The following is a 22,963-nucleotide window of genomic DNA, read 5'->3' as shown; positions in this document are numbered from 1 at the left end:
TGTAGTCCGCTATTTTGTTTAAATATGATTGTGGTGCTTGGTCGCCTTTTGTTGGCAGCCTCTCCACAGAATAATTTCCTAAATATCGTTGCAAATATTTGCGTGAATTTTCCCCTGGTATAAATTGGCCGTGTGGTATTTTTATTCTTCGTTGGCATCTGTCGCCTTGCTAAACAACAATAACCAAATTTCAACACTCCAAACTTTTCTATTGTGCAGTTCAACGTCCCGGAACTACAGAGTGGGTTATGAAAAACGCCGTATAATAGAGGAGCTCCGGATTAATTTCGACCACCTGCTGTTCCTTGACGTGAACCTGTAGAGCATGGCACACGAACGTTTTTGCATTTCGTCCCCGCCGCGATGCGGCCGCCGCGGCCGTAAAACGAACCCGCGACCTCGGGCTCCGCAGCGCAAAATCCTAGCCACGGCAGGTCTCGCCGATCGAGCTTTCAGTTCTATACTGCACCTGACGCAGATCGTCCGCATCTCGGAGCGCCTTGATATCGGCGGCTTTCGCGAGCTCGGCGCCCTTGGACAGCGAGGTGATGAACCAGTGCAGGAACACGGTGTCGTAGTTCACAGCGGCCACGTGACGGTACCGACGGTTCGCGTCGGCCACCGACAGCAGCGGTGTCGATGTTCTCTCGGCGCGCAGCAGCTGCAGCCGCGCGCGGGTGCGCTCCAGCGTCACGTTGTCCTGCCACCGGGCGTACTCGGCCATCGTTGCGTTCAGCACCGCCGACACGATGCGTGCGGACTGGGACTCGCGTCGTTTGGTGAGAATCTCCTGCGAGGCGAAACCACAAGCTCATCTTTACGTAGTACAGAGGCGACGCGTCGCTCAGCCTGCAGACCCCTCAGCGAGACTAAAGTAGTATCACACATCTTTCACCGCGGATGTGTAGCTTAAGCACCGGGACGGTGCTTCTACTGCCGGGGGAGATGATACGGAACAGCCGTCACAGTGTGGCTGCACTGAAGAGGAAGAAGACAACGTGTTCCCGCTTGATATAATGTTGCCATCTTGGCCTCCGTTGGCTTCCGTGTAAATAAATTATAAATAGCCAAGGGCATCAACTACACGTAACAACATTAAGGCCGACATAATATAGAGCAGCTCAATAAGACAGATTGGTTTTGTATGAAGACGTCATGGTATCGGAGTACCTCAACTCGTTCACGTAAATTTGAACAAATCGCTTCCGATTCTCACGGCTTTCGGACCAGTCAATACTTAACGGCAGCTTTCGGGTAGATCATGAGCGAAAGCGTAGTATTTGACATGTGCAAAGCTCGGGTAATTGTTATTGCCGTGTGGCCAAGTGTGGCCAAGTTCATTCCGCATAATTTAGTTCTCATATCATGAACGTCGAGAACCAGAAAATCTTCAGAAATAATGTAAACTGAGTGGCTTTTCATGCTAGGAATACCAGGATTTAATTGTGTTCTTTTGAATCTAGCTGTATATCTTTAACCTTAGAATCTGAAAATTAACGCAGAACTTAAGCTGTCGTCTTCCGATATGTAAATATAATTGCAAACTAAAGGTCTCCTAGACCCTGGTAGTAAATTGACTATTTAACCGTTACCGGCCGCACGGACATTAGACAAACATGAAGCGTCTAGGTAAATGATGTGTGTCTCGTTATTTTGTTATAGTTGTCCCAAACACCTACATTTTTCAAAGTTTATTTGACAGTTACTTTTTGGCCACCTTTCCTTTCTCACTTCAGCGACACGTTTCAAAAAAATTTGGCAAGGCAAGTATGTGTGATTTAGGATCACATCTGTCGATCAAAAATATAACTTTCACTGGCGTATTTTAACGCGATTGCGTTTAGGGCCCCGTGTCGCAGAAAATCCGTCGTCGGCAACCGGCGTGCGATCGCGGGTGGTGGAGAAAATCATTAAACCACATCAACCGCGCAGGCCCTCCACGTGGTGCAACGTTTTGGTGAACAAAAATTGAATTTCTCACAGTGAAATTCATTAGAAAAATGGTAATGTACCACTTTACCATTCGGCGTCGCATTCGCCGTCGGATTGTTTACCAATCGGCGTCGGATTGTAATTTGAATGTACGCGAAAACCTAATTCTGCTACGTGGAAACTCAAACACAAACCCCTTTTCCAGCATTTCTACCAATAGCAAACAATTAATAAAATAATAAAAAAAGGTGCTAGGGTCTTCACATATTATAATAAGACCACTTATATTGCCCCTGGAAAAACGTCTTTCTAGCAATGCATTTCAGTTTAAAAGTGAAGCCGACTTTAAGGGGATCGGTGTAAGCTTGCTCTTTGTAAGCTGGTTTTCCCACGTTCGGTGTTGCAGTGAATAAAACCGACTTGCCGTATGCGAACGATGCGATGCGAACGGGTCCCGATAACGCTATCGCGTTCTACTCTTAAAGACGAAGCTTAAGCGTCCTCCAGTTATTTCAGCTTCCTTAAATACAACGGTGATGTTCTTCTTCTTCTGTCTGGGGCTTTACGTGCCAAAACCAGTTATGATTATGAGGCAGGCCGTAGTGTACGGCTCCGGATTAATTCTGACCACCTGGGGTTCTTTAACGTGCACTAAAACGCAAGCACACGGGCGTTTTTGCATTTCCCTCCATGCAACGGTGATCCGGGAATCTCATATATATTTATTTATTCATTTGTTTATTTATTTATCCAAAAATATTATGTTATACAGTAACAAACTCACAGGAGATTATTCTGCTTCACAATATCTATTGAAAAACGCCATCAAGTTGAGCTGGGTGAAAAGTATCATAATGAGCACACATCTACGGCATGATTTGAGTGATCTATACCAGTGCGAGGCACCGATATCCACTGACAATTACTGTGCACGAGTTCATTCGAAGTTTAGGCTTCTATCAGTGGTTTAACTTGTAATTATGTATTCACGTTACGTGTGGGCGACGGGAATGTGCGAAGAGACCGAACTTCATATTTGTATCTGAACTAATTAAAGCATAGTCCCAGCACATTAGCGGAAAACGCATCAACACAAACTAGGTCAACGTGACACCGTGGTCGTGAATGGGTCGTGAATTGGGCATGCACGGGAGCTATTACTGGCGCTGTTTCTCATGGTTAGTCGTTCCGTTCATTGATTAGCCGGTCTTTCCGTTGGTTGGTTGGTTGTAATTTTAGCAGGATGGGAATATCGTAGCATAGTGCACCAGCAAACACTTCCTTTGAAATATATACTTCTGAGATTTTCTTCAGCAGAAAGAATCATAGCAATATCTACACCTGAAAAGAAGATCTCAGATCAGTTTTCCGACAAAAAACTACTCGAGGGAACTCTCGCGGTGCAATCATTCGGCATGAGAATGACAGGTGGTGCACATATTTGTTCAATCTTCAGGCGCTCTTGTGGCGGTGGTAATTACGCTTTGTCTATCCAAACTTCAAAAAAAAACATAATTTTAGAAAAGAATGAAGGAACTAAATTTCTACGAGCGTGACATCGAATTCTTCCCGTTCACAAGTCAATTAACACTTTGTTGAAAATGATCAACAACAAATTAAGTCGCAATGCTGCTTTAAGCCAGCAGGACCAAGTCATAGGCATGGTGCACGTTTGGGGGCTAGCTCGTTGGACAATGTGAAACGTAGCCGGGAAGGGTATGTATTTGGCCGCGCGATGCCAAACAGTGTTTGTGTGTACACCCAAATGTCGGTAGTACGCTGCTGTAAGCAAGAGTATCAATAGAACGAGGGAAATCATGCAATCATCCGAGATGACACGTTGCGACATCAAATGCGTCAGGGCACCTTCTACTTCTCTGAGAAGGATTTGACGTTGCTAAACTTGGAGCGTGGAACCTCTATGACATAGCATGCGTGTCATGTTGGCTTTGCTGTTTTGACGTTTTTGGCCCTTTCGTATAAATTTCGTTCACATTGCTTCCGTTTTTTATATTTATTTTTGGTATTGTTTTAGCAATTTTTTTAATTTTATCGTTACACGTGTTTTGTTGCAGTTCTCGGTCAATCGTTAAAAAGCGCCTGTTTCGACGAGAATGAACCAGCTGGAAGTCGGCGCCGCGTTTGATCCCACATATATTCTATTGTGTCCAAGTTTGACTTTCTCGCTCTCAGTTTAATTAAGTTTACTGGCTAATCTATGTCCTACTCATTATTTTCGTACTAACATTTTTTTTCCGCTCGCACCTTCAGTATACTACTAGCGCCAGAGCTCCCATCTAGTCATCATTATGAAAACTCTGCGTCTCAGACAACCACTCCGAGCATCCCGTAGCTTTTCCAGGCATCGCGTCCTACGAGCTGACCTGCAAAGTGAGGAACTGCCACGTCTGCGGCTCGACGCGGCGCACGGCCTCCTTGCAGGCGCGAATGCGAAGCTTCAACGCGCTGCGGCCGTCCAGGTCGAGCGCCTCATCCAGGCGCGAGGTGGACAGTGGCAGGAGACGCTCGAACAGCAGGTACCGCACCAGGTTCAGCGCGCGGCCGGTTGGCGCCTCCTCGTGCAGGAAGACGGCCAGCTCGTGCACCTGGAATCAGCGGAATATGTGTTTTATTCGTTAAAGCAGCACTGACACATATAAGGGCGAAAGCCTTATATGTCTCATCGTTCAGTCGACCTCCAACGTCCTTGAGCGAAAACCGTGTCGTCGATGCGAAATCGTACACGATGACGACTCGGTGTAGTAATTTACTTACTACACCGACATCGTGTCTTACCTATATGCAAACGCTCTCGCAACAGTTTTGATGGTGCGCGGGTCACGGTCGTCATCGTGTTTTAATTAAGACAGAGTTATTTCAGGCACTGGAACCAACGACCTTCGGTGGGACTCGAACCCTTGAGCTTATGTGGGAGTCGAACACACCACCTTTGGCGTTAAAGGGACACTAAAGAGAAAGCGGAAGTTGAGCTTTAATGGTAGATTATCCTTTCACGATCACAGTAATACCATTCTTACTGCGAACCGAGGTATAATAAGCGAGAGAATAGCGAAAAACTGAAGGATAGGTGCTGACACCCCTTCGAATTTCCCGCACTACACTTTCGTGACGTCCGAGGTCACAAACAAAACCCGGTTCCGATTAGTCGAGAGCGATTTATCGCTGTTATTAAAACGAAAAATGAAATGCACCTTAAACGTACAACACCATTTGCCAACTTTTTAAACCATTTCAAGCGAGAAAGTAGAAGTTTAGCGCAAAATTAAATAAATAATAAGAAAAAATGGATGACGCTACATGCGGTCGTGATAGTTTCGTTTTTGCTCCCTGCATCATCGCGCGCGCCTGTTGCAATCTACAGTGTTGCAATGTTTGGTTGCGTGTTGCGTGGCTCGAAAATCGTTGACTTCGCGGGAAACAGCCAGAAAATGCCTCGTGTGTGTAGTGTTGAGGGCTGTATAAATGGCCCAAGGCGCTTGCTCAGGGGCAGCGGCAGTGTTGACCCGACTTGTCCTTTCATGTGGTGCCGCGCGATGAGCCCCGGCGTTCGCAATGGCTCAGTTCTCTGCCGATGATAAAACGGCAAAATAGCCAGAGAATCCTATGGTGTGCTCTCTGCATTTCTCGCCCTCGGATTATGTATATAGTCCTGCCCTCGGAAAGTATCTTGGCGTGCCCCAGAGGCCAGTCCTTTCTCGAGCAGCTGTTCCCTCAATGTCGTTTTCATCAAATCCCCTTACTGGTGCCACTTCAACAGCAAAGAATGTCATTTTAAAAAAAGCCACGAAAAAACTATACCGAGTACGCAAACAACTTTCTACGCTTGTTCTGTCGCGAACATCGTCGCCTAGCGGACCGGACACCTCGCCTTCCGTGGACGAAAACGAGGCTTCGCTTTCCGTCGGCGCGGCCTACGGCTCACCGCCATCGTACGCGGAAACACCTACCACGCGAGCACATAGGATCATTTCGCGCTCCGTTTCACTGAAGTCGCTCAAATGCAGTCCTGCTTCCCTGGCGAGCTCTTCGTTGCATGGTTCAGCGTCAGAAATGGTATCCATCGCGGCCACAGAACACCTAAGCAAAAGTCGCAGCGAACGCAAAAGCAGCGGCCATGCAGCCTATGATGCAGCCAGCGCTTCGGCCGTTTAGGCAAGCGGTGACGTATCATGGCGCCCTCTGATTCGCTGAGAGCAATGAAATCCGTGACGACCCTACTTCAGCGCCGAATCTGGGGTGAGAGAAATTGAGAAAGAGATATTTTCTCTTTGTTTAGGAATTTATCCGCTAATAACTCATATTTTTGCACCCAACAAAAACTGCACGCATTCCTGAAGGTCCCTCTTTTATTCCAGCTGAACTTCCTGTTCTCTTTAGTGTCCCTTTAAGGTGAAGTTAATTAAGGCACAGTTAATTAGAAGTCATGACGCGGTGTAAAATTTTGTGACTTCGTGTACCAATGAGGTTAGGAATGATGGTGTTGCTCAGTTAAAGAAATAATGATAAAAATTGGAGGACGCTTAAGCTTCGCCTTTAAGAGTGGAACGCGATGGCGTTATCGGGCCCCGTTCGCATCGCATTTTTGTTTCAGCGAGCTTCACCGCAACACTGAACGTGGGAAAGCCAGCTTACAAAGACCAAGCTTACACCGATCCCCTTAAAGTCGGCTTCACTTTTAAACAGATATGCATTGCTGGGACGACGTTTTTCTAGGAGCAATATAAGTCACCGTATATTAAAATGCCCTAGCACTTTTTTTAGTATTTTACTAATCGTTTACTATTGCCCCGACGCGCGCGTGTGTCCAAAACGCATTACGCCGGCCACGTCCCAATTTCAGCTGCCGTAGGGAGCCTACATGCAACGCCGTTTTAAAACGGCGTTGCATGTAGGCTCCCTAAGCTTCCGAGGATGCGAGCGCCATCTGGATAAGATTTGGGCAAGTAAATTACCCGAGCGCACCAGGTTGGGATGGTACAAATGCTGAAAAAGAGGTTTGTGTTTGAGTTTCCTCGTAACAGAATTATGTTTTCTTGGTTGGGGTTAAGGCGTACTTTGCCATTTTTCTGACGCACTTCACTTTGAGAAATTCAATGTTTGTTCAACAAAACCCTGAACCACGTGGAGAGCCTGCGCGGTCGGGGTGGTTCGGGATGATTTCTTCCTACGCTAACACCTTGCGCCACGCGCAGGGCATGCGCAGTCGGGCTGGTTGGGGATGATTTTTTTCAGCCACGGACGCCGACATACACGACGACGCCGGATTTTCTGCGACACGGGGCCCTGTAATAAGTGCAGCGCACGTTTGTTGTAGCGGCGCTCGGGCGCGGCAGCCTGCAGCGATCGCAGGCTGCCGCAGGCACGGAACGAACTTCTTTATCGTAGGGGCATGGTGCATCCGCCTGTTGGGTTCCAAAAGCGAAACTAGTTAGCAAGAACAAGTATTAGCAAATTATTTAGAACACTGTGGCGCTTGCCCAGTATACCTCTCTCGGTTTAGAAGGTTGAACCACAAACGCAAAAAAAAAGTGACGAAAAAAGAATGCAAAGTGTGATGATGACGTATTCCTCTAAATCAAATGCCCCTTGCCAGGTTCGAGCGATTAAAACAAGCGTGGTGCATAAAACAACGGGATAGCATCGAAGATCCCTGACTGCCTCGCACGCTTCCCTGCAACTGCAGCTTATGTAACCGATAATGTTTACCGAGAAACGCTGGCGGCGAACGCTATGCCCGAAGGCGAACTTTCTGGTAAAAACGCGGCCTCTTGCGTGGGGAGAGAGAGAAACAACTTTATTGAAATAAAGATCGTGCTTGGTTACTGTGGGTGGAGCCCCTCTTCCAGGGCTCCACTGGCTCCTGCGTGGGCCAATCCCGGAGGTTGTGCACAGCCTCGCCAAAATATTTTACATCGTTTTCAGGTTTCTGTTAGTGTTTCGCTCGTTTAATATTTCAGTCTAAGAAGATTTAACATAAAAGGCATGCGCTATCGGTGTTCTGCTTAATGACATTTGTTTGTGGGCTGCCATTCTTAAAGTTTCGAGGAATAACTTTGTCAAGAATGTAAGACAAGGTATGAGCAACTTCAGTGATAGAATGGTGTGGCAATATACCCCGCATATACCGCATGCCATATAACAAGGCGTGGCATATACATATACCTAAATATATACGGGATGCTTTGCTCTAATGGCGACACGGGGCCTCTTACGCTGTCGCGTTAAAAGGAGCTGGGATGTAAACGTGACTAACTCCCCCCCCCCCCCCCCCCCCCCCCGGGACGTTTTCCGCTGACAAGTTCAAGGGGCTTTAACCGTGGCATATGACCCCCGGCTCCCATATCGGGGAAGGCAGGCGAGGATGGTCGCTTGCAGAAGCTCACAGACTGAGGTCGCGCGTCCAATTCCAGCCGCGGCGGCCACATTTCGATGGAGGCGTAATGCAAAAATGCTCTTATACGTCTATTTAAGTATACTCTGAAGGAACGGAGGTGGTCAAAATCATTCCGGGCTCCAATCCCGGGAATACGACGCCTACTACGATGCCTCATATTCAGATCGTGGTTTTGACAAGCAACATTCCAGAATTTACTTGAAGCTACAGGTGGAGACATTCCAGGCGAGATTGCTAGTACCTTGGCTCCGGAGAGGGTAGCTCACCTCCTCGCAATGTCGGCTCCCAGCATTTAATTTAGTTATATGTGCGCATTACTAACACTTTCTAAATAATACTGCAGGACAATACACATTGTAAGGTTGCTTTGAAAGTTCCAGCGTAATAAACTACAATTCCGACGGGACTTCACGTCTAAAGAGATACTGAGAGCTACTGACATCTTATTTTCGACAATTCATCTTTTTGCGTTAAATGAAGGTCCTAGATCTTTATATTCTCGAAAGAACAGTTACAGGACTTAGAGCGCGACAAAAGTTTAATAGGTTTGCTACAACCGCTTTCGGGTTCATTTCCCACGAGGATACTGTGTCGTGAAGTCACGACAGAGTGTGTGGGAGCAAGACAAAGCAACGTTTCGACGCTCGCCCCGGCTCGCTCGGTCGCCTTGTATGCTGCTGTTCGTTATGTACCAGCATAGCGTACGTCCGAGTGAGCCGGAGCGAGTGTTAAAATGCCGCAATGCCCTGCTCCCGTATACTGTGTCGTGACGTCACGATACAATACCATGTCAGAAGGCGTGTCCTTTGAGAAAGGGCCCACCTTCACGCTTTGTTGCGTCCCCCCCCCCCCCCCCATTCCCCATTTCGGTCTGACAGCTAGGCTTCCGTTTTTCGGCAATGTTTCCGAAGTCGTCTTGAATTTCTCTACGCAGCCTGACACTTTCTCTACACGCTGAGTGCGTGTGCCGCTGAGGTACACGCACTCAGCGGCAGCAGCGGAGCTGACAGTTGAACGGCGGCTAAATACGTTTTTCAGGGACGTTACAGGTTGGAACTGTGGCCTCAAACCAGTGCCTGTGACGAAGAACGTTGGAGTTGACGGGATAACAATTAGATCAACCGGAGGCCACGTGGACCATTACGCGGGATACACCTACCGTGGCGGCCTACAAAAGGACATCGCCCCCTTTGGACTGTCGCACACGCACTCAGCGGCAGCAGCGGAGCTGGCAGTTGAACGGTGGCTAAATATGTTTTTCACGGACGTTACAGGTTGGTCTGTTTTCTTAGCCTATCGACGCCAATTTTGTTCCTGTTACGCTGGCCCGATTATCTATTAAAGATCAAATTATTGAACATTTTGAGCAAAAACATCACACAATTGGAATATTTCTTGATTTTAAGAAAGCTTTTGATTCGATCAGGCATGACATTATTTTGCAAAAGCTGAATGAATATGCAATAAGAGGTACACCCCTTAATTTAATAAGAAGTTACCTTACTAATCGGTTTCAGTATACGGATTTGCAACACTTGAAGTCACAAAGGGGCAAGATAAATTACGGTGTCCCACAGGGGTCTATACTTGGGCCACTCCTATTCTTAGTTTATATAAATGACATCGTAAACGTACCTCTAACACCAGATATTATATCATATGCAGATGACACTAACGTCTTTTTTTCGGGTCAAGATATGTCTGGTCTAGAAAAGGAAGCGAACCTTTGGCTTAGCAATATGTCGTTATGGCTGAGAACAAATAAGTTGGAAATAAACATTAAGAAGACAAAGTACATTATTTTCGACCACGAAGCCATTGTATTCTCCGCAATACGCACCTCACATTCCGAGGAGCTTTGATTGAGCGCGTTCAGACTCAAAAGTTCTTAGGCGCTATCTTTCACGAAACATTGAGTCGGTCCAATCACATAGATAATCTTCGCACCCACATATCACGGTCCATTGGCATAATTGGCAAAGTCAGATGCTTACTGCCCCTTTGGGTGACAAAGCAGCTTTACTACACTTTAGTTTACTCGCGCATGCATTATTGCCTATTAATCTGGGGCACAACAACAAAAACAAATAAAGAGAGTATTCGCAGGCTGCAAAAAAGAATCTTCCATAAAATAGGAAATGTTCCGCGCCGAACGCCTTCTGCTCCACTTTTCCATAAGCACACATCTTAATATTCGAAAATATATTTTATAAAAAGCTAGCGACAGTCATCTACGATCAAATTAAATCGAACGCAGATATGTTTAAAGATACTTACTCCCGGAAGACACACACGTATAATCTTAGGAAAACCACCTATTACAGTGAAAGGATTCGGACTAACTACGGCCAGCAAAAACTAACACACCTTATTTCTTGGTTTTTGAACTCTAACAGGATGACCATGAGCATAATGAATGAAAGCCGGTCAGAAGCAATTTGCAAAAAAAAAAAAGATACACTCTTATATACTCACGCTTCAAACATGACATTTTCTTTTCTCTTCTGTGTACGACTTGCGTATCTTCTATACTTTTTTCAGAAATGTACTGTGCCCTAAAATTCAGCCGTGAAAATTTCTTTTCGATAAGCTCTTGATAACCAGATATGTTCTAGATCACTTGTTAAAACCACGGCTTAGTCTTTCTTTCTTTCCTTTTTTTCTTGTTTTTTTTTCACTGCATTTATGTATTAGAGCACCAGGCTGAGTGTTTTCCAATATTTTTGTTATTTTGTTCACTGCATTTATGTATTACATGGAGTGACACGCTGAGTGTTGTGCAATATTGTGGTCTGGGCGGGGATTGGCGCATTGTCAGGCATTCAGTTGCCTTTTCGCCACCCCTTACCGCTGTACCACTGGATAAGATATGTATGCTTGAATTGATGGAAAATAAACTTCAAACGGTGTAATGTAGCGTAATTTGCATAAGAACGCTGAAAACATTTTAAGTCAGTACAGGGTGTCCACATGAAACCTCCCTCATTTCACAATAACAAATAACTATGATACATAGAAATCAGTGGTTTGTGGCATCATGCAAAGCAATTCAAAAAGTTTTTGGCTGATTTTTTTTTCTAGGCGATTCCTCTTGTTTTGTTTCAGGTGCTTAATAAATACCAATAATTACTACACCTCAATAGAGAGCCGAATGTGTGGTGTGGTATGCGGACGACATTTTAAGGCTTACGAAAGGAGCACATGTAGAAGTGCTTTAATTTTTTTAAACTTTTTGAGTTGACTAAAATTATGCCACAAACTGCAGGTTTTGATGTATCATAGTTTTTTATCTCATTTTTGAAATCAGGGACATTTTATGTGGACACCCAGTAAATTATACATCGGGACCCAAAGTTGGATCGGTCAGTATAGGGGTCTGCTTCCGGTGATGTCCTTGGCGAGTTTTGAAATGGCACGCAGAGGAAATAAAGCAGTACCTTAATATCAATTACAGACAACTTATAATTTCTTTCTTGGCATTCTTCTAAATCTTCATCGTCTTTTTGTTTCCATTCTTTGCATCCAATTCGCTATCTTTGTTTCTCGCATTTTCTTTTTGATGACTCCTGGTTGTATATTTGCCCTTTCAATTGCCCTGCACTTCGTTGCCAACTTTCTTGGCCTCTTTCTCCATTCAGTGTCCATGCTTTTCAGGTACAGATACTTGTGCGCTTTGGCCGCCCATTTATTTTCATCAATGTTCCTAGTCTTACTGCAAAACTAATTTTGATCTGCGCTTCTCTGACTTCAAACGAAGCCCAACCCATGAACGCTGCAACCCATCTGCACTGCCTCATATGTGGTTTTGCCGTGGGCTCCCAAGCCAACCGGCGTACCGATCTTTGGTTAACTTCCAACCCGGACAGTATATCCAATTTTAAGCACAGAATGGCATTTGCGAGTGTTGCCGCTAATACCTATTAGTTATTGTGGCTCCACATTGCTCTGTGTTTCATTATTGCTGCATTCCGCTACCCCTTTCTTTTCAAATTATCTTGGTGGGTACTTGAGTAAGTCTTTCCTTCGATTATGCATGCGACCAGTTATTTATATTGCTTGAGTTTGCGTTTGAATTGCTGTTGAATTGACACCACCTCTTCATTAAAGATCATAATTCCCGATATCTCTGCGCTCAACTTAAAGCTCAAGGAATACCAACCAGCTTCAATGTCCAACTCATCCTGTAAAGGTAAAGTGTCGTGTTTATTGTCAATCAAACTTAGTTTCTTGCCTCCTATTTCATCCGTGACTAATGATTAATTCGTGATTGCCAATTCCTGCTGTTATCTTACATGTTCAAATGTGTTTTTTTTTCTAAGCATGCTCAAATGATTCGATGTTCAACTACTACCATCACATAATTCCTGTATTTGTTTTCTATGTCCCTTTCATTTCATTAATGTGTGATCGAATATTGTGCTGCGTCGTTCAGTGTCTTATCAAACTGTGAACTTTGGGTTTTAATTTTCTATAACAAATTGTTACGAATGAAATAATTATGTTGTTAAGTCATTGTAATTAAATAAAACTGAATGTTTTCTTTTCGTCTGTCCACAGCACTTCAGTTCTTCAAATGCGTAATATGACGTATCCTGTAACGGTACTCTTACTTCTGGAATCGGGACCTATTTCTGTGTTTATATTTGTAAATGTACCTTCAAAAACGCACAGAAAAGAAGCTTTAGCTTCATCTCCAACAGAGTTCACATTCTCTTAAATTTTTGCGCGCAAACAAACAGGGACGAAGAAAAGGAGACACAAGGACGAGCGCTTCGTACTTGTGTCTCCTTTTCTTCGTCCCTGTTTGTTTGCGCACAAAAAATTAAGAAAATGAATCTGTTCCAACTAGGCCGACTCGCAGTTATGCTAGAGTTCACATTTCGCAAGAGTTGGTGGGCAGTTTCATGAACATTCTTTGAGCTGCAGGAGGCAAGAAGTACACAAGAACACAGTTGGTCGGTTTGTGCTGTCATCATGTCAATCTAGGGATACGTTTTTTTATTTACATAATTTGAACAGATTCGTTTTTATCGTCTGTGACATATAGCGGTGCTCCGCCTTTTTAGAGGGATTCCTGGACGAGGCAGAAATTTGCTACACAACGAAATTTTCATTCATTTTATTTATTTACTCTCAGGGTTATTAACATTACAGAGAGGAGCGGGTGACATAGTATAATTACACCAAGTGAGTGGAAATGGCAATCGCAATTTTCGGGTAGCTATTTAAAAATAATTACTAATTATTTTAATTATTTACTTCAGGGCAGATGTTTCAATTACTACATTCGAACCGATAAATAGTGAAGCCATTCTGTATTAGACATCATAACGCTATACACCACTTTTGAGATATTCGTCTTTAAAATGTTCTGCGAAACACATTGACGTTCCATTTAGGTTTCCAAAATCATCTTTATGTCAGTTCAAGATAATCTTAACTGGAACAATAATGCATTTATTAGCAGGTTTTCGGCAGTAGTACTTGGAAAGTGCTTCTAGGTTTAGGATTTCTGCTAACCATACATGACTCCACTACTACTCGACTTCCAATTTTGCCATTATGACATGTGCTTTACCATGAATAATTAAAAAGCTTTTATAACCTTCTAATTACCTGACTGGATATCGCCGTTTGTTGTAGTGTTTCTTTTCAGATAAATCCACCTGAACAGGCCGAATAGTGCTATATTATCCACACGATCTTTGAAAAAGCCGCGTTCTGGCTAAAAAAATAACACCCAGTATGTAGAACACCGCACAATAAACACTCGGATACTAGGAGCGACCATGGTGCGCCTTCCTGTGTTCCAGTGTCCAGTTCGTTCTGTGCCGTAGCCTAAACAAAGGTTACCGCTTGCACGTACGTATGTATGACGTACTACAGTGAATTATTCAGTTTCCGTCTCATATAGCGGAAATGCGGCTTTTTTTAGCTATACTGATACCCACCAGCGAAGGCGTGGCGCTGGCGACCTCGCTGGACATACTGTACTTGTTCGGAGCTTGAAGGTGGTGGTTGGCCAGCGCCTACGAAATACGCTGCTTTCACGAACGGCAGTAGCAACTCGATTTTGGGGACCTGCATATCGAGGCGTACACCGGTCACGCCACAAGGGCAGAGTTCCTGCAAAACATTATACTATAGGGTGAACTCCCCTGACGTCACAACGGGAGCTGTAAGCAAGGTGGTTCAGCCAGCATTGGAATGATGGGTATAGTACATGGATTTGCCTAAGCTTCATCCTTGTTGCTTCAAACTGCTTCGCGACTTCGAAAAATTGATCATTTACAGCGAATTATCGCATTAAAATCAAATTATGTGGTTCGACGTCCAGAACCTGGACAACGGGTCATGAGGGATGCCGCAGTTCACAAAGTTCTCTTACTTACCTATGCAATTTCTCGTAAGAGGAAATTCCAGCCAATCCTGACGCTGGGCATATTATTAGTGAAGGTGGCCAGCCAGTGGCATAGAGCGCTTACGAATAAAAACCTTTGTGAATTCGCCCCTTGGGGTTCTTTAACGTCCAAGCACTGTAAAAGAGCGTTTTATGCTCAGCAACGCAATACGATAGCTACAGATCCACCGCGGTGAGTATGGGGAGTATTCACGTGACGTCACGTACGCCATGTTGTTGTCCTATTGAAGGGTTCCACTGTGCTGCTGGGATAAGCGTGTCGCTATAAAGCGCCGCTTTTTACCGTGCTGTTTGTACTACAATATGACGGCGTAGATGACGACAGTGCGGACTCTCCGTATTGCGTTATAAACGCAACAATTGGCGATGAGTAGTCGAAGGGGAGATAACCGGCCTTGGAGAGGGGCTATCGAATTCAGCGGATAGGGCCCAGGCAGAGACGGTGCGACGTAACGGAGAACAGAACATTGAATTGCATTGTTACGTTAACAGCGGCCATCTTGATGGGCTGCTCGTAACGAAGAGCGAGAGTGAAGGCTGAAGCTGAAGCTGTCGTTAGGAGTTATCTTTTTATAGCTTCTTGGGAACACTGTCACCCATCAGAGGGCGGCGGTCCTTTGCAGGGAGTACCGGGCAGCCAGAGAAACCTGGGGACATTTTAGATATAAATCTTGCTTCTAAATGTGCTTTTTCCTAGGTAGTACAGAACTACAGAAGAGGACGAGCTTTTATCCGTTTGTCCCTATGCAGCTGTTATACTACGCAACAGCTGCATAAATACTCCGGAATAAGTTCTCCCTCCGTCCATGATTCGCAGCGCCGCGTTGCGCTCGTGATATTGAATCGTGTGTTCGATAGGTTTTTCTTATTGCATTATTACATCATTTCTCTTTTTCACTGATGCAGTAGGTATTTTTTCCTATATACTTGAACACCAGGCCAGACACGAAGGGTTCCTACCAGGGGGAGCGAAGTGCGGGTAAGGGGGGGGGGTGCTTAACTATATGTTGCTTTAGCCGTCGCAGACTAAATAATAATAACACGTTTTTACTACTAATTTGTTTTATTGTTAGATATTCATTTGCAGGTTATACTGCAGTTCTTGTTCATTCCTGGCAGGCGCATACGCAAAGCGTGCTTGTGTAACACGTACTACTCCCGTCGCCGACGGCCCTGGCACTGCGAAGTGGCAAACCTTATCTTACGTGCGCCCCAGTGGCGCGGGCCAACCACTGACGACAAAAAGAAAGGAAAAAAATACTTACGCTGCTTCGCCATTACGAATTCTGCAACGGCCGCTGTGATCCCGTTCGGGCGCAAGTTAAAGCGACGGTTAAACGGAACAAAGCACTTCATCGTTCGTAGTATGCAGAAAACGGCCCATTTGGAAGCCAGACTCACGAAAAAAATGTCCCCAAAGATTAGGCAAAGGCATGCTTAGAAGCAAGGTTCTCAAACAAAATGCCCCCATATTTATTAGACCGTACCGACCTCCATGCAAAAACCGCTGTCCCAGGAGGGGGGGTAATCGTCACTGTCCGTAAACGTGCTCTGGCCTGAAACGTGCTCTGTCTTGTCCTGACATGTTGGTGCGAGTCACGCGCCACTTGAGTCAAAGAGAAGTGGAGGATGCACGGCGCACGCCCATTCGTGCATACTGGAAGCAATGCACTTTCGGTGTTTTAAATTTACCTGTCCGGATTGTCGCCGTTGTCCAAGCGACAGATTGAAGAACTGGACGTTGTTTTCGTCCGCTTGACGCGAATTTTCGTCACAGAGGCGAACCGTTACACCGGTGGTCTACGAGAGTTACAGAATTGGTGCCAAGGGAAGGTAAGCGCAGTCGAGTACCGCGAAGAGCTAGGTGTTATGATGACAATAGAAAATTTGCTCACATAAGATGGTGTCAACTGGCGCAAGACACTGGTAATTGAACATCGCTGGGGCCTTCGCCTTGCAGTGCATCTAAAGGATGATGATGATGATGGTGGTGATGATGATGATGATGTATGTATGTATGTGCACGAAAACTGATTGATTTCGGGCGTTGAGTAAAAAATGTCATTTTATTTAATATCACCGTGATTCCCTAAAGTTTTAAACAAGGGTCGGAACTTTTATAAGTCTTTCATAAGACAGGAGCCCAACCAATGACTTAACTGAACTTCTGAATCAACAAGCACTAAAAGTAGACAAATCGATGCCCTATGCCAATGATTCCCAACTGAACGATCGCAGCCCTCGAGCTCCCTCTAGTAATTTTTATGGGAAGTTCATGGCCGCAAGTAATTTCACGCGCTGCGCCCGCTATTGGCATCAACAGACTGTATAGATAGCAGTGCATAGTCAACCACGGCGCTGTGCAAGGAGACATGAATGATTCTATGAACGATGCAAACATTCATGTCGCCTTGCGCGTAGAAGGAGAGTATGCAGCAGCTATAATTTGTAAGGATTCTTTTCTTCCAGTTCTATTAAGTTTTAATCATTCGCCAAGCCGAATGGCCGATCGCAGCGACAATGGCGGCACGGCTTCCGCGATCCATGGTGGATGGTAATTATAGAAAAGAAATTAAACAGAATTGCTACAAGATACAGCCACCGAACGACTGACTCGATCACTGATTTTAAGGGTGGGCGAACAGTTGAAATTTCGAATATGCATCGGCTTTTACTGTTCGATTCAAGGATTAGTCCAATATTTGTTCATTTTCGAATATAAGGGATTGTAGTATACAGCGAGAAATGCATGTGAGTGGGGATGGTTTTGACTATTTCTGCTGCAGAGAACACGGTGGTCAGTGTTCATGGATTGTTTTTGAACAAACGCATGGCGTAGCTACGTTTCGTGTGGTGGTGCGTCTCAAAACGGCAAGGGCATTCTTGGTGTGCTTCCCACGAAGCGACAAGTTCGCCAGCGCTCGCCTAGACGACGACGGGGCCCGGCGCTGACTATTGAAGGGGCAAACAAAGAAGCTCCCTTCTACATGACGGCAACCACCGCATTCTGAGGAAGCGGTAACAACCGTCAAGGCCAGGCTAAAAACTGACCATCACGAAGAGCCCAACTGATTGATGCAAGGAACCCGTCGACATGGAACCACGAACAGCGTGGACCCGCGATTTCGGACTGCCTCGTCATTGCATCATCACCATCATAATCATCATCAGCCTATATTTATGTCCACTGCATCATATGCGGGGCGATTGCGCAACATCAGGGTGGAGTCCAGCAAGTTGATGCGACATCATGGGCGGAGTACTGCGCACACTTCAACCCTTGAGACGGGCTGGGGCAGAGTAATCAATTTCCCTCGTCTAGTGACCAAGGGAAAACGACGGCTTAAAAAGCGGACATCTTTGGTGCAGTGGAGTGTGTGCTCAGACATGTAAAGTGCTCCAACATGGAGTGTGCTCCTATATCCATGGCGCGTGCCAACTTCATTTCCTCATCAACAAGCAACTCTCCGAAATAGAGACGGACGACCGCGTGGATCAACTTAGTCAGCTTAGTGCGACGCCCCGGGATAGTGCAGGCCAGCTACCATGTTATAGGGGCTACGGCGGCGTAGGCAAGCGACCTGCTGTGTTACGCCCGAGTCAGAACCACGAACACAGAACCGGATCCCAACAGTGGTTATTGCGTAATTATTTCCCGTCAAGAAGCCTCGCCTTAGGCCGCTGACCAAATTCTTTTCTCGGTTCAAGCAAAACGAAAGTGGGTGATCTCGTCATGCTTACATGCATTTAAAACGATGTCGAGTACTGTGGCATTATGCTTTCCTCCTTCAACTAACTCAACACTCGAAGTGCTTTTGCCTGGAGTGATGTTCCTGTGTTTCGTTGTTCTCATTGTCACGGTGTGCCAAATACGATCAACTTTCAGCTGTTTCTCATTCACAAGCTCCTCCATTGACCTGACTTTCAGCTCTGAACACATTATAATTGTACCAAATGCCAAATAATGAATTGAAAACTTGTCTTTCTTCATTTTTTTCTTTTTGTAACCGGACTGCATCACAGAGTAATCAAATTCCTTAGAAATGAGCAAATATTCGGTATTCGGCTCGAAAATCGAAGGCCATTTTTCTCTAATATTCGTATTCAGTTTGATTCGGATATTTCGCTATTAGAACGCATCTACTGATCTCATTTATTTATTGACAGACACGAAGTCAAAGCGAGACATTGACGTGATACAACTGCGCAGTTCGTTTGCTGCGATTAACACCTATGCTCCATGGAATGTTTTGGTGGGACGCTTTGGCAAATTTGTTGAGTCCCGAGAGCCTATTTCCTTATCTACCCTGAATAGACTTATCATTCATAAAACAAACTCAATCTCAAGGGCGCTGCGATTATTTCGTTGTCTGTCTTACTGCGTGGACAGCCATGTGCAGTTGCCACAGCTCCGAAAAACACCGCACAAGACCGCCCCGTGAAACAACCCTATATTGCCGAAACATCGACACGCGTGATCATCGTCGCGCGAATGCTTTGGCTCGCATACAGACCTTGACAAACAGCATCCCTCCCGGCCAGACAGGAGCCTTGTGAAGGCACTCCTGCAGCGCATCCAGAGCCCGGCGAACGTCCGCCGCGATGCTCTTGAAACGTAGCATGGTGCCGTTGTGGGCCACGGCCCGCAGAGAGTCCTCAATGCTCGTCGCGGTGCGCTCCACAAGCGGAGGGTCGGTCGGCTCGAAGTCCAACTGCAGCCCCGCTACAGGCGTCGAGAGATCGTCCGCGGTCGACCACGCCCGTAGACGAACGTTCAGCAGTAGCGGGAGGCCGTAGTGCAGAGAAAGCCTGCGTGCCGCGGAGCGTCGTATGCCCACACCCATAGACTGCGGCGTTTCTGAGCGTCGCGCAACGTAGCCGCGTTTCCCTGTAGCGAGCATCATTGTGTGCGCCACTGTCAGAGATTAAACAGCTTTTAAAGGGACACTAAATAGAAACCGGAAGTTGAGCTTTAATGGTAGATTATCCTATCACGATCACAGACATACCATTCTTACTGCGAACAGAGGTTTAATAAGCGAGAAAATAGCGAAAAAAATGAAGGATAGGCGCTGATGCCCCTTCGAATTTCCCGCACTACACGTTCGTGACGTCGGAGATCACAAACGCAGCCCGGCCGCGATTGGTCGAGAGTGATTTATCGCTGTTAAGAAAACGTAAAATGAAATACACCTTAAACGTACATAAACAGCATTTGCCAACTTTTTAAGCCGTTTCAAGCGAGGGACGTACAAGTTTAGCGCAAAATTAAATAAGTGATAAGAAAAATGGCGTGGCGCTACATGCGGTCGTGATAGTTTCGTAGTTTCGTTTTTGCTCCATGCATCATCGCGCGCGCCTGTCCCGCTCTACAGTGTTGCAGTGTTTGGTTGCGTGTTGCGTGGCTCGAAAAACGTTGACTTCGCGGGAAACAGCCAGAAAATGTCTCGTGTGTGTATGTTGAGGGCTGTATCAACGGCGCAAGGCGCTTGCTCAGGGCAGCGGCAGTGTTGACCCGGCTGTGTCCTTTCATGTGGTGCCGCGCGATGAGCCCCGGCGTTCGCAGTGGCTCAGTGCTCTACCGATGATAAAACGGCAAAATAGCCAGAGAAATCGATGGTGTTACTATCTGCATTTCTCGCCCTCTGATTATGTATATAATCCTGCCCTCGGAAAGTATCTTGGCCTACCCCAGAGGCCAGTCCTTTCTCGAGCAGCTGTCCCATCAATGTCGCCTTCATCAAATCCCGTACTGATGCCCTGGCAGCAGCAAACTGGCGGCTCGGTGAGTGCTGAATGACATTAAAAAAACACACGAAAAAAACCATACCAAGTACGCGCACAACTTTCTACGCTTGTTCTATCCGCAACATTGTCGCTTGGCGTCGATGCAAACGAGGCTTCGCTTTCCATCGGCGCGGCCTACGGCTCACCGCCATCGTACGCGGAAACACCTACCGCGCGAGCACGGAGGATCATTTCGTGCTCCGTTTCACTGAAGTCGCTCAAATGCAGTCCTGCTTCCCTGGCGAGCTCTTCGTTGCATGGTTCAGCGTCAGCAACGGTATCCATTGCGGCCACAGAACACCTAAGCAAAAGTCGCAGCGAACGCAAAAGCAGCGACCATGCAGCCTATGATGCAGCGAGCGCATCGGCCGTTTACACAAGCGGTGACGTATCACGACGCCCTCTGATTCGCTGAGAGCAATAGAAATACGTGACGACAGTGCTTCAGCGCCGAGAGAAATTGAGGAAGAGATATTTGGTCTTTGTTTACGAATTTCTCCGCTAATTACTCATATTTTTGCATCCAACAAAAACTGCATGCATTCCTGAAGGTCCCTCTTTTATTCCTGCTGAACTTCCTGTTTCTCTTTAGTGTCCTTTAACAGGAAAGTGTTTAATGCCTGGCTCCACCGAAAATCTGTTCTATGTACGTACTTGACGCAAATCTACGACATGCCGATATTTTGCCGCTTTGTACATACCTAACGGTTAAGAAAGTGGGCATAGCAAAGTTTGTTTTATAAAAGTAATTTTGCTCTTGACCTATATTAGTTGCTACGAGGATATTTAAGCATCATTTGTTTTATCAATGAGTAGACAACATTTATCTTGTAGACAACATGGCTAGCAGTCTGGACACCCTATAAGGGTAGTGAAGAGGGTAGTGTTTGGAAGTGTTTTGTGGTCACAGTGTAAGATATGTATACTCTTTAGGTGAGCACACTCGCGAGGCGCGATCGACCAGGAGTATAGCAAATGCGCGCGCACGTCGGTCCGGTGACGGCAGCGGATATCTATCGGCACTCCGCACTTCTGGCAAGTGTCCCCACATAAAGAGTATACATCTTACACTGCGCATGCGGTCCAAGATCTCGAACTCGATCGCCGCCTTCGGGCGACAGTGTTCCTGGCGCGTTCTTGGCGCTTTTTTGACGGTGATCCCCGATAACCGTCACCGCTCGATTGTGCCTCGGCGGCTCACGCGGTTTTTGAGCGTCTGCAAGCCTTTGAACGTGCGTATGGGCGCCGATGCCGCCGGAGCTCTGACGCCGCCTTTTCGCCACATGCGCACTCACCGTCGCGTCGGATATGCCTATGACGCCTGGTCGCCTCCGTGGTGCTGTTTACGCTGCGCAACAGCACAGGCCTCGCGTGCTTGCTGTCGCTGTAATTGCTTCGCCATTCGAGCGAAAGTGTAATTATTAAAAGGCTGTGCACATTCACGGACATTTATTTGTGAATGAACGACGAAGATGTCACTGCTTCATAGAATACACGTTTTACTTCGGTGTTATGATCAATTCCTCTAATAGAAGGATCAACCAATTTTTCTCTGCCGCCCTATGAACCGATCCTGTCAGCCCGCTGTCCCTGCTCAGAGAACCTTCGCGCGAGGTTGTCGCTCCTTCTTCACTGTCGGTTAAACCGATCAAACGTCGGTTAAAAAATTCACGCAGAAACTCCCCTGAGAGTTCTTTAAGCATGCGTAAGCATTTATCTCCACGCAGCCCGGTGTCATTATCAGTGTTATGAAACTTGACCCGGCCTGTACAAACGACAGCGTTGTGGCGACGCGAACTGGTGCGGACGGCGGCGCAAGGTGCATTGATGACGCAAGCAAAGCACTGCATGGTGGCGGCTCCAGGTGCGCTGATCAGGTTCCGATCAGTATAAGCCGTTGTCGCTCTTTAGCGCCTTATCCTACCCGCCGTGGTTGCTCAGTGGTTATCGTGTGGTGAGCACGAGGATCGCGGGATCGAATCCCGGCCACGGCGACCGCATTTCTGTGAGGGCGAAATGCAGAAAACACCCGTGTACATAGATTTAGGTGCACCTTAAAGAACCCCAGGCGGTCTAAATTAATCCGGAGTCCCCCCACTACGCCGTGCCTCATAATCAGATGGTGGTTTTGGCACGTAAAACCCCATAATTTTAGCGCCTTATCCATCCGCGTCGAACCGTTATGAACCGGGATCAAACGTATTCCTACAGCCGGCAGATGTGTATGACACGGCCGCGCGGACCGTGTCTTGAAAGTTGAAAGCGATCTGCGATGCCCACAGAGAATCCCGACTGCTGATAGCTTCGCGCTCCGTGTTCTCGTCGCTTAGCACTTAGCGTTGAAGAGAGACGCGCGGGCCCGTATCTTGAAAGCGATCTGAGAAATGGACAGAGTGCGGCGCGTGCTG

At 46.3% G+C, this 22,963-nt stretch overlaps 1 protein-coding gene across 1 annotated transcript in view; it reads right to left on the bottom strand.

Annotated features, from left to right (window-relative positions):
- The window catches only part of LOC125943929 (uncharacterized), a 33,717-nt gene extending 14,298 nt beyond the window's left edge, over positions 1–19,419 (bottom strand). Inside the window, exons 1-4 of the mRNA XM_049663505.1 lie at positions 19,283–19,419; positions 14,299–14,428; positions 4,317–4,538; positions 470–790 (exon numbers count right to left, since the gene is read on the bottom strand). Of these exons, the coding sequence (XP_049519462.1) occupies positions 470–790; positions 4,317–4,538; positions 14,299–14,334 (579 nt within the window). The 5' untranslated portion in view covers positions 14,335–14,428; positions 19,283–19,419. The remainder of the gene's footprint in view (positions 1–469; positions 791–4,316; positions 4,539–14,298; positions 14,429–19,282) is intronic.
- Positions 19,420–22,963: the final 3,544 nt, after the last annotated feature.

Source organism: Dermacentor silvarum, chromosome 3 (assembly GCF_013339745.2).
Source record: "Dermacentor silvarum isolate Dsil-2018 chromosome 3, BIME_Dsil_1.4, whole genome shotgun sequence".
NCBI lineage: Eukaryota > Metazoa > Arthropoda > Arachnida > Ixodida > Ixodidae > Dermacentor > Dermacentor silvarum.
Note: the sequence above shows the minus strand (reverse complement) of the source record. Positions and strands in the feature narration are given on the sequence as shown.